General features: G+C 39.3%; 1 protein-coding gene across 1 annotated transcript in view; it reads right to left on the bottom strand.

Moving 5' to 3' along the window:
* Nucleotides 1-5,976: 5,976 nt before the first annotated feature.
* The window catches only part of STX6 (syntaxin 6), a 55,627-nt gene continuing 48,720 nt past the window's right edge, over nucleotides 5,977-12,883 (bottom strand). The window contains exon 8 of the mRNA XM_051998834.1: nucleotides 5,977-12,836. Within this exon, the coding sequence (XP_051854794.1) occupies nucleotides 12,760-12,836 (77 nt within the window). The 3' untranslated portion in view covers nucleotides 5,977-12,759. The remainder of the gene's footprint in view (nucleotides 12,837-12,883) is intronic.

The following is a 12,883-nucleotide window of genomic DNA, read 5'->3' as shown; positions in this document are numbered from 1 at the left end:
CATGCTGACTCTGAGATTTGAATAAGTACAATGGGCCAGAAATAAGCATTAGGAGTTCTGGAGCTCAACAGAGAGATAAGAAACTGGGAGAGACACAGATGAGAGATTCATCTTAGGGTGATTTTGATGGAGAGACACATGAGAGATTCATCTTTGGGTGATTTTGATTGAGCTCATGGAAGCTACAGGGATCACAGAGAACAGGTATCAGGAAAACTCTTAGGAGATGGGAATATAGCAGAAAGAAGCATCTTTTAATTTCTTTACCTGATACTTTATCCTTCCATCTTATAACGAGATTCCACGACAAACGCACCAGATGCAAACCGAAGTTTGACTGAAGCAGAGGTTGATCCCTAACCATTCTCTTCATCCTTAACTGTGTTCTTCCATCCCTGAGAAAACTCCTCAGTTTTCTTGGTTCTGCTAATTTTATTTCCCCTTTTACTTTCAAGGGGACCATTATCTTCCCACTCACTGAGGCTCACAACGTTGGTGGTCTTCTCAAATCTTCATGGGCCGCCACTCTACATATCCAGTAAATTTCACTGTTTTGTCTCTACTTTTACATCTTTTACATATATCTCCTTCTCTCCACTCACACAACCATTACCTTTTACGGGTCCTCATCACCTGGAATACTTTTTGGATTTTTTCCCCCTATCTCATTTCTCCCCAGCACACCACACCATCACTCCCCATACCTTTACTCAAATACCGGTGATTTTCCTAAAGCACAGATCTTGTCACCCTCTCTCTCTACTCAATAACTCCAGTGACTGTTATCTTCAGGATTAAATAGAAAACACTTTTCAGCATTTAAAGTTCTTTTATATCCTGGCTAACTCAGGAGGAAACATTTCTGGTGAATTGATCAAACCCAGAACCAACAAGTCATCAAAGGTAGGGCTAGGAGTAATATTAATAACAGTTAACATATAGCAATTTAAGGTTTGTAAAATGTCTTAATTGTATTCCCCCTATAGCTATGTCCTCATATTTATTTAGTTATTCACCAATTAATACTTATTGTATTTCTAACTTTTTGTTACTATAAAAAGTACTGCTGTAATTCTGACCTTATTTTCCTTCCTTCAATTTAATCTTATGGTTGCCTGGTTCAAATGTACATTATCCTCTCTTCATGATCCTTTGCTCTCTCATTCTATCTCCATTTTTATCCTATCCAAACTCAATGTGCTACAAAAGATTTATGGAGAATGTCCTGCAAAGGCGCCAACTGAGTTCACTGCAAAATTGATGTTTTTGAAAGGCAAACAGGCCCTCATTCCTGCACAATGATGCTTTTGTTGAAAATTTCTCCTTGATTCTCTAAAAAAATTTTTCCCATTTTTCTTTCTCTACAATCCCTTCATCAAGCAAAAAAAGAAAAAAGAAGAATCCTCAAACAAAAAGAAAAAGTAGAGCTCTTAGTACATAAACACATTGTCAGCAAAATAAATTTCCACATGGTTCATGTTAAAAATTGCACCTGTCTTCATTTTCAGGTTCATCACTCTCTGGCAGGAGGTGACTGGTGTCTATTATCTTCATTCTTTTGTCTTGGTGCTTTATCATTGTGTTGAGCAGAGACCTAAAGTCTTTCAAAGTTTTGTTTTTTCCCCCTTCCACAGTGTTACTACGGAACACAATGTTCTTGCTCTGCTCACTTTGCTTTGCATTAATTCAAAGAGATTCCCCAGCTTGCTCTGAAACTGTTCATTTGTTATAATTTTTTAGAATATGCCATTCTATACCACACTTCGTTTAGCCATTTGCCAAGAATTTCACCTCCCTTAGTTTCTAAATTTGGCTGCCATGAAAAAAGCCAAGATGAATTTACTGACCAGTAATTAATTGCAGTTTTAATGCAAAAGCAAGTTTCCAATTAGACATACTTGGCACCTCAATCTTTAACATTTCCCAGTCCATTCACAAGTTAGCCCAAATTCAGTAATTCAACAAGCACTTCTTAAGTATCTAGTGCAGAATCTGCCTGAACCCAGTCTTCTTTTTCTACTCATTATTTTCTTTCATCCCTCTCTTACCCCTTTCCTTCTTTTATCTCCACTCCAGCTCTTATACCCCCACTCCCACCTCATCAGAGCAGGGAGAGCAGCACCTGCTTGAATGTGGCAACTGCCTCTGACACGAGTCTCTGGCTAGCTTCAGAACCCATCAGCTTGGCCCAACCAGCAGTGGACTAGTAGAGAAGTAAGTCCTTTGATGCAGTTGGTTGACAGCTAGGGTTGTTATCAAAAGCTGCCTGGCTATCCTCCAAGACAGAGCAGGAGGTTTGACTCCCATGTGGCAGCTGGCATAGATTTGCCCTTCATGAAGTCCCTTGGCTTGTGGTTCCCTTGGCCCCAAGTCGATTTCAGAGTGTATTCTCCATCATTTGCATTCCAGTATTAGATGTTTTGTATTTAATACCATAAATGATGTTTTATATTCAATAGCTTTCTTTTTTTTTTTAAATAACTTTTTGACAGAACCCATGCCAGGATAATTTTTTACAGCATTATCCCTTGCACTCACTTCTGTTCCAATTTTCCCCCTCCCTCCTTCCATCCCCTCCCCCAGATGGCAAGCAGTCCTTTATGTGTTAAATAGGTTCAGTATATCCTTGATACAATATATGTGTGCAGAACTGAACAATTCTCTTGTTGCACAGGGAGAATTGGATTCAGAAGGTAGAAATAACCCGGGAAGAAAAACAAAAATGCAAACAGTTTATGTTCATTTCCCAGTGTTCTTTCTTTGGGTGTATTCAATAGCTTTCAAAGCAATTTGCCTAGAGGTGGTGGTGATAGTGTTGTTAGTCAATCCTGTCCAACTCTTCATGACCCCACTTGGGGCTTTTTTGGCCCCATTTTACAGATGAGGAAACTGAGCAAAAAGGGTGAAGTGATTTGCCCAGGGTCACACAGCAAGGAAGTGCGAGGGCAGATCTGAATTCAGGTCTTCCTGACTCCAGACCCAGCATTCTACCCACTGCACCACCCCACTGCCCTTTGAAACATTCCCTATGTTTCAGCAAAAAGTGATTTTGTGACCTCTTAGAGACCCTTTTAGAAGTCACATTTCTGGCACAAAGAAAGACACCGATCTTAGCATCCCAGGTTGAACTTTTAGAACAGAAAAAACCTGAAGATGTTACAGATCAGATCTTTCAGGCAGTTATCAAGAATTAACTTCTATTAGATTAAGGCCTCGTAGTGGATTTAGGAAGTTTAAGATATAATGGAGAGCCAATCCTGAAAACAATAGCATGGAAACTACTCCCCTCCCCCTGCATTTCTCATATTTGAGAGCTTGAATCAGGAAATTAATTATCATATGTACAACTAAATTGACAACATCCCTTCTACAGTTATCAAGGATTATCCAGTTTATTAAAGCAGCTTAATAGCATAATTACCTGGCACCACTAAAATCAAAGCAGCCATTTTTTACTGAGAAGTTCACACTCTTCCAAATGCTAGCTGAACATCTTGTGGAACTTTGTATTTGGCTTCTGAAGTGAGATAGGGAGAGAGAAAAGGTTTTCAGAAGAGTAACTTGGCTTTGGGAAAATGTAGTCTACCTATGGTAACATTTAGAGCAGAAAAAACATCTCCCGAGAAGGTCTTGGTTTCAGGACTGCATAAAGGATCCAGTATTCCTAAGGAGCAATGGCCAGAATGGACATTTGGTGATACTTGCTCCTCTGTCATATCCAAGGATATGACATGTTTCAGGTACAGACAGGAAGCCATATCACTGGGCGCTCATCATCTGTGCCTTACCTTTTTATTTCATCCGTAGAGAATTCCTAAAATAACCACATTCAGTGAGGAGTTCCTGAATGTCTCTGATCTGTAGGCAGATGACTTACCTTCATTTAAAATCTTTCAAACTTACCATGTAGGACCTTTTTCTGGGTCTCAATTTCCTTACTTGTGAATTGAGAGAGTTAGAATATAAGATCTCAAAGATCTCTGTCAGTTTGCTTTGATTCTTTGATCCCAAACTTCAGGCAGGTATCATTACCTCAGCAACCAATACGGAAACCTGTATTGCCACAAATAGATTTCTCTATGGTCAAAAATGCACTTTTCATTTGTACTGCTTTTATCCATTGAGAGATAACTATCCTCTTCCTCTCAAGCTCAGCCTCCAAGCGTGCAATTACCTATACACAGATGCATGCTGGTTCTGCAGGTAGCACCGCTTTCCATAGTCCTAGGGTCTATCTTATACTTACATTTCTGATGGTCTTCGTTAAGGTCCAGAAATTTAAACTTTAATGGAATCTCTCCCAGTTTAAAACCTTAATTCTTTACATTTTTGGACCAAAAATAAATTAATTTTTATCCATATAAAGGGAGGCACATAGACCTGAAGGACTGGATGGAGGTGATTATTCAGTGGACAGTAAATAGCAACTCCTGAAGTAATTTGGTAAACTAAATTGTTTGGAGATATTCAGAAATGCAGCTTAGTTTCTAAAATCAATCTGTCAAATCCACCCTTTGGTTTCATTAGGCAGAACTTCAGAATAATTGAATTTGTTTTAGCTGAAGTCAACTGAATGCATACTTTGGCATAATGCACATGTGAGATATTGCACAATGTGGCAACATCAGCTTGACTGACAGCTTGTTTTTTCTTCTTAGGTTTTCTGGGAAGGGGGGATAACTAGCCAAGGATTTTCTCTAGAAATATGGCTATATGTGAATTAATAAAAATAGCCAACACTTATGCAGGATTTTAGAATTTTAAAATTTACCCACCTAATATTTAATTTTATAATATAATAATGTATATCATTAGGTGACCTAATAAATAAGATTCCACGATTTGAAACCTCAATACTGAAATTGCTGATCTTTGACTTAAAACATGGCCTCCTTACAAATGGTGAAATCTTGACCAGGATAAACTCCCACTTTCACTAGAGTCTCAGTCTCCTTTCTGAATAACAAGTAGTTCATGATGTCATGCTGGGTCTCAGAACTCTGGTATGATCACATACACTGTGGTAAACCTGGATGTTCTTCAGAAAGAAGCTAGCCTCAATCTTGTCAACCACTGCTTCAGTCAAACTGAGAGCTGGGAAAGATCTTGGCTTAAAGAGGCCAGGTCTCCCATTGCGTGCAAGGCCTTCTGGGCCCACTCTGGCCACCGGGCCTAGATGGCTCTCCGGGGGAAGCTGTGACTCTGCAGGGCCCACCCCAGTTGTAGACAGGAGCATTCAGTTGACAGAGTCCTCTGCCACGCCTGGCTTTTCCTTTTGTACTTCTTGTGGTAAAAGGGAGTCAGGTCGGGCAATGGAGCTAACAGAGAATACTCCTCGTGGAGAAACCTTCCCGTGGGCCCAAATGAGGGGAGCTCCTTGTTAGGTATATAGGATGAAAAGGCTCTGATCTCTTGTGGTTAGCTATTAACTGAGACCATTAAGAAGTTTCTGGGTAACTTAATCATTTCATTAAGGCCAGTAGTTATTAATAAAAGGATGGTCATCTCTTTGGCCCACCTCAAGACCAAAAACCTTTCTATTTAATTCCAACACAACCATTTATTAAGTGTGTATATGAAGTGAATGAGGACACAAAGTCAGTGCCATTCGTCGAGGAGTTTGTATGTATGTACAGGGACCAAATAGCAGAAACAAAATCAATGAATTAAGCTCAAGGCTCAATTACTTTTTTCTGCTGGCTTAAGGTTTTAAGGACAGGGAAAATAAAGAACTGAAACTGTGTCTTTCTTTTTCTCTCCCCACCCCTCAAAAAAGATCACTAAGAAATTGCCCTGGTATTCAAGTTCTCTTCTGAACAAGATAATAAGATCATAATATCAAAGAATGGGGTCTGAGAACTCGGTGCAAAGTCTGTACTTTGCAGGGAGCTTAAATAACCAGCATTCAAAGTCTGCAGCAGGCATTGGGAAGGTCTGGAAGGTAGAAAACACTGTAAAAACCAGACAAGAGTTCAATGTCTTTTCACGTGACTTTTAATACAGTACAGTCTTCTTTATACAATTGTATGTAACATGACTCCAAGAGAAGAAGTCGGAAATACAGCAGGAGCTGATAGATCTCGGGGGATAAAAATGCCAGTAAGAAGAGAAAATTCCTAGGATGGCTACTTGAATTGATAATTTTCTTCAAGAATAAACAGTAAGCATGTTTTTCTGATTTATGGTTATCAGTGGTTCTGTCCGTTTTGGTGCACACTGCATTTTATTCCGAGGAAATGGACATCCCTAAACATGATTGCCTTTTGTTTATTCCATAGGAACCGGTCAATAGCTAATATGCCCAGCCACTCCAGTCTAGCAGAAACAGACTGCTCAGGGGTATCAGCTTCTTGGACCTGCCTGTCCTGCAAACTATAAAATGTCATCAATGGATAGACTACCTGTCATTAAAAACTTGGATCCTACTTTTCTTCATAGCTCGGCCTTGAGTATCTTTAAGTAAATTTTTCTCTTCTTCCCATCAAAGAATGGGTAGTTTTTGCCTAAAGTTGCCATTCTCTATGTTAAATTTTAAATATAATACATAATAGTTCATGGGGAAAAAAACAAGGCTTGGCAACATTTTGTTTATTCAGACTTTATGGTTAATCTTCACTTTTCCATTTCCTTTCTCTCATAAATATGTCAAGTTTACAGTTTCAACTTCCTTCTCTTAGATTGCTTATAGACAGACAATTCCCTTAATCTATCTAAGTTTGGGGTTTTTATCCCTCAAACTTAGTGTTAATGATAGGAAATAATCACTTCAACCCCCACCCCCACCCCCCAAAAAAAAATATTCCAAAAAGCATTAGTAGACAGTGTGGCTGTCTCTTATTTGTCCTCACAGGGATAATTAAAAAAAAAAAAAAACTAAACAATTATTTTAGTCTCATGCAGACTAGATTACATATATTTCACTGTTTATAACATTACACCAGTACAGTGCTTCTCACTAATGGGTGTGCCAGCATCCCAGGTAACATCAGCAATCCTCATCCTCACACACCCACTTTACTGTTAATTTACAACCAAGCTGGTGTATAACACTGGAGACTTTGTGGCATACGGAAGGTAAGGGTAAAGCAACTAAGATTTGTTCCTTTATCCATGAAACTTAATACTCTAGTAGTCCCACTTGAATAATTCAGTGACTTTTGAGATTTCAGTAATTCACAAACCAAAAGGAAAAAAATAGAAATAATATCATCTGTATCCCATTTAGACCAGATCAGCTATGGCTAGCAGAACTGGTCATCATGACACAAAAGAAGAAGTGTATTCCATGGTCAAGCTGCTGCTGTGAAGAAATTGGTTAAAGAGATGCATGTCCTTAAGTGGTATTATATTAATATATGCTATTAATAACCACCATGGTCAATAAGGAAGAACATTTCTTGGGGGGGAAAAAGTGAAAAACCAATCATCAATTGATGTCAATCACTGATAGCACCAGGTTTTCAAGTGATGAGGGAACCAACTTTTTTCTAACTATATCGGGAAGAAATTATGGTAATAAAATAAATAGTCCCACAATAGCAGGACCATTTATAGGATACATTAGATGGACATAAAATATCAATATTTATCTATAAAAACAGGACTATTTGTAAGATCTAGATTCTATTGTGGTTGTGTGTCAAAATTAAAATGCTCCTAACAAAGTAATGCTAATATAGTCATTATTATCAATAATAATAATTAATAAAGTCAGTTCCAAATGATTAGTTTTGCACAATTTTTTCACTCTTCGGTGAAATCTCTTTAGGCAAATGAGAGCAAGTGCCAGTTCTAAAGAAGCAAAGGCATTTTACTTCCTAATCACAGATTCAGTCTCTGGTGCCTGCCTCAGTTTCCTCACTTGTGAAAATGAGAGCTGAACCACACAATCTCCAAGATCCTTTCCATCTCTGAAGTTTTAGGATGGTTTTCTATATCCAGGATGGTTTAGTAGTTTTTTCTGTATCATCGACATAATACCAAACTGAAGGCCAATCACTACACAACAACTGTCTTGAAATCCCAGCTGTTTTAACAACTCTCAAAGATTAAGAGTCAGAAAGTTAGCCTATTCAGGACTGAACACCTCAAAATGGTGCATACTGATTTTTATAGTAATGAGATGGCATTTAATAAAGTCAGAAGAGACTTTATTCCTATATAGCAATGACCAAAGTTGAAAAATGCTTCATAATTTGTTGTATCTTATCACAGGTAGTTCAAAAAATCAAACTAGAGATGAGATGAAATACAAGGTCTTATTTTAAAATACGTAAAGTTTCCAAGGCTAGGGTGAAAAAAGGCCCAATCCATTAAATCACAATATTTCTTGGAAGGAGATTCAGAGGTCACTGCTTCAAAACCACAAATGCAGTATTCATAGCTTCCTAGACTAGCCAGATTGTTGTTTCCTGTAAACCTAAATATAAGCAAAGGTATTCAGAGGAATCTCTTCCAATGGAACACTGCCATCACTTATCAAGTGTTTATAGTCAGTGTTGGTCCATGAAACCTTTGGTTTTATCTGCTCAACACTGATGATATAGGCTAAAAAGTGGTTTCTGATATTAAAACAACAAAAACAAATTTTAAAAGGTGGAATTTTAAGAAACTCGCCAGTAAGATTAGAAGTAGTACCTTCCCAGCTGCCAAAATACACAATATATGCTATGTTACCCATTCCTGTTGCTACATATGATTCGAAGTTAAAGTACTTTGCACATATATATATATATATATATAAAACACATTTAAAGTACACACTTACATTTAACATACAATTCACAGAACTCCAAATGAAATGGATTCTTTTAAGGAGGAAGACAAAGAAGCTTACAGATGTCTCTTATTAATGGAAAAATCATTTTGTAGCCAGAAAGAACCCCCCCCACTCCCATTTGGCAATCACTCCTTCACTTGCAGAACGTAAAATACTTAACAGAGACAGATTTCAGTTACAGTTGTCAACTAGATTTCTCTTCACAGTCCTTAAAACCTCCTAAGGTAAAATGGAGTAAAAGTTGCCAAGTTGTTGGCTACCAGACTCATCAGTCTGTTCAATTCTGGGTAAAAGCAGAACTCTGGAAGGCTGCCAATTTTCCCCTCCTCTCTCCTGCTCTGGCAGGAATTCTAAGATTGTACAAGGCCCATAAACACACACACACACAGAACACCCAAAGCAACATCCCACTGTACTGCAGCGCAGAATACACAGTGTAATGACACCTCACAATCCACACTAAGACACAATCAAAACTAGAAGCACCGCCCGCTTTTAGTTCTGGGTTTAGATTCACACTGTGACAAACATTCTGGGTAGTTTTGTGTTGCTCTTCCCATGATACTATTATCACCTGTGGCCCACAACGCCTTCCTAAGAAACACTTATTAACCTTTTGATTCTCATACACCCTACTCCACAAGTTCCTTAAAAAATGGCCCTCAGCCTGGATGTGTGAGACAATAAAAGGAAAATTGAATGCCGTACCAAGCCCACAGGTCAGATGTCGGTTGCTGTTCTTACTATTCCACAGGCAATGGGGTTAAAGAGAAATCAGAGGGAACCAACCAAGTTTTCATTAAGACCTCATTAACTCCGGTGAACTAATGAAGAGCTCTTTGGCACTTCGAACCCCCAAAGCTTCCAGCTCTGTGGTTTTTCTGAGGCTCTGCAAGTTCACACCCGTCTCATAGGGACTGATTGCACCAACAGCAAAACAACATGCTCTATTTAATTTGGCCAGAACTGGGTTTGGGGGAAGGCCTGGATCTTTCATTCATTCACTTATTTATTTTAGAGATGCTGATTAATAAAACACAGCTCCTTAACAGGCAGGGTCCCTGAATTAACAGTCTTATTTTAAACCAAGGGACTCCACACTAGCTAATTTTCTTCTTCCCCTCAAAACTTAACAGGCAATGGGTTAGTTCTGTCTGATTGTGTTTTGGGGCGGCTGCTGCCAGTCAGTGAGGTCAGGCCTGAATCCAACCAGGCCAGAGCTACCTCCAAAGCATGGACTTTTAAAGAGAGACTTTGGTAATTAAGAATGGTTTGTTCTCGCACTGTCCATCAATGAATCACTCGTTGTATTCCCTTTTGAGTTTCTGTCCCAAGTTTCTTTTGTAACTCAAGATGTGCAATTTCTATTACAACTAAAGAGAGGTACAAAGCCTAGTTCCTTCTTGCCATCTAAGCACTAGGCCCTAGGTGTGGCAGGATGGCTTGGAGCTGGCTTATTTCCGAAAAGCCTTCAGAGGATTAGATATGGCTTTTGCCCAATGTCAAAACTTTTAAAACTACCATGTCTTGCTGTCTTACAGAAAACTGCCCTCTGTGACTGGCAGAAAAAAAAAAAGAAAAACAAAGATCAAAAGAGGAACAAGTAAAAATGGATGTAGGGAATCAGAACACCATATGGAAATTTGGGCTCCTAGAGAATCTTCAGAAGAGTACAGGGAATCCTTTTTTTTTTTTTTTTTTTTTTTCATTTTAAAAATTTCTCAGCAGTGAGAAACATTACTGAGGAGTGATTCCAGTGATTCTGTATGCACGTGAACATCCCGAGTTAGCAGTATAGCCAGCAGTAGCAATGACCACATGCTTATCTTAAGACACTGATTGCCTCTTACAAGGCAAACTTAGTGGTTAATATTTCTCTAATGTGTCAGTTACTTCTTTTGGAGACATTTTAACCAAATGTACCCAATGAGGATTTATTTCATTGCTTTGAGGACTTTCCTTGTCTCAATGATGTATGTATATGATGTGTGTGTACATTTGTGCATACCAAGACAACCACAGAATTGATTTTCTTAGAACCTTATAAAACTGAGTGGATTATAAGTGAAGCCACTCAAGATGATCAGAATTAATTTTTTTGCTAATTTAAAAAAACAATGAAGAGTAGCCAGACATTTGTAATATATAAAAAGTCAGCTAAGTAAGGAGTGTAAACAAAGATATCAACCATCCCTTTTATTTTATAAATTCATTTTTTAGTATCCACAGAGTTAAGTTTCCTTATCTATCATGATCCTGGGAAGAAAAAAAAAAAGGATGGCATCCTTTTTTGAAAAGAATTACAAATATTCAGTATTAAAAATTGCAATTCAAAATTAGCCTGGGCCAATACATAATTATGGTTGATGAAACTGGTGAATACTGAGGAGTGACCCAAAAGGACAAGGACAATCAAGGTAAGGTCGAAGTTCCATTTCAACATTCGGTCCTCTCCACAGCCCACCTCTTTTGGACCATTCCTTTTCTTCAGTGACCCCGTAATTCCATCCATGTGACTTCTCCTTCCCACTTCCTGAGTTACTGTGGCCAAAGCAATTCATCCCAGGGGAGCCAATGTCAGGTAATTTAGCTCACTGGCTAATGCTTTGGCTCATGCTTTCCTAGAGTGGCCTTTGAGAAGCCAGGGTCACAAACTGCTACTTTAATAGTTTATTCATTAAGGAAGGTTATAAAAATATCCTATTTACATGTGCATGTATTTGAAGCATTTGAAGCAAGAAGCCTGACGTTTAGTCTGTCAGCAGTCTGGGTTTCCATGAAAATTACCTTAAACGAAGTATGACAAAGCATTTGTCAGTTTCATTTGGAATTGGCTCAGTTATTCAAATGGAAGAGTGATAAAAATCAATTGCTTCCTTAAGCAAACAAATAACCAAAATCTCCCAGCTACCCTCGTAATTATAAACAGATAAGAAAAGTCTGGTTCAGGGCAGAGGTCTAGCTTGCTGATTTTCAGCCTTGGAATGAATAAAATAGCGACAAATTCCCTCTCTTCCCTGCCCCACTTCCCCAACAAAATAAAAAACAAAAAAACTAACCTAAATAAAAATTAACGGTATAGAGTAAAAACAAGACAACTCCTGATGAGGCGGTCTATACAAACTCTTTCAAGTAGTCCATGAAGTGCTTTGCAGTGACAGACTTAGGGGTACACGTGACAGGCATGGAATGTGTCCACTAGGTGAAGGCTAAGGTTAGTAAGGGGGCAAAAGCCGCTGCCGAGCACGTTCGACCTGGGCCTGTGGTCTGGCCTTCCGCTTTCCCTGAAGCACTCAGCACGGCTCGCCACCTGTTTTATCCCAAATAGTGTCTACGTGGTCAGTAAGTGCCATTTCCACCAAATGAAACAGGACTTGGCAGGGAACTAGCATTTATCTCTTTAGTGGAGTCTACATGAAGTGACCCTTAGCCCAGGACTCAATGCATTTACTATAACTGGACATGGTTCCAGGGTCTTCTACCTTCCTTAATGACCAGCAAAGGTGGAGGTGAAGCACACCCTGCAGCAGCCCAGCTTCCACAATAGTTTGTTTTAGATAAGACAGTGGCATTTGATAAAGGGAAAAGAGCTTAAGAGAGAGAAAAGATCCCCCAAGAAAAAGGAGGAAAGACCTGGCAGAAGCAACATAACCAACATTTGCTGATGCGTTCCCTGCACTTCCGAGGGAGCAGAAACAGACAGCAGCTGGCTGTGTACACAGCAGGAGTGGCCATGTGCCCCTGCTGGGAACCACCCTGCCTGGGCAGGAGTCCGGCTTCCACGTTCCCTCCAGGGCTTGGTAAAGGCAGATCCTGCAATGGCAGCTGCCAGGAGCTCTGATTCAGAGAGAAAATCAAAGTCTGGGGTAGGAGTTCTTCGGAGCAAAATAAAAAGGATGGCAACATGAACCATGCTGACTTTTCCCGTCTCCCCTCACGTTTTCTTGATGGGGAATGAGCAGCATTCAAAGCCTCTTCCATCACAGCACCAGAAAAAGAATGAGCACTACCAGTAAGATCCCAAAGAGAACGATGATGGCACACCACTGCCGACGATCTGGAAGGCAGGGAGACGTGGATTAGCTTCCTTAACAAAATGAGCTA

The sequence above is a fragment of the Antechinus flavipes genome, chromosome 4 (assembly GCF_016432865.1).
Source record: "Antechinus flavipes isolate AdamAnt ecotype Samford, QLD, Australia chromosome 4, AdamAnt_v2, whole genome shotgun sequence".
In the NCBI taxonomy this organism is placed as follows: Eukaryota; Metazoa; Chordata; class Mammalia; order Dasyuromorphia; family Dasyuridae; genus Antechinus; species Antechinus flavipes.
This window is presented reverse-complemented; position numbering and strand designations above follow the sequence as displayed.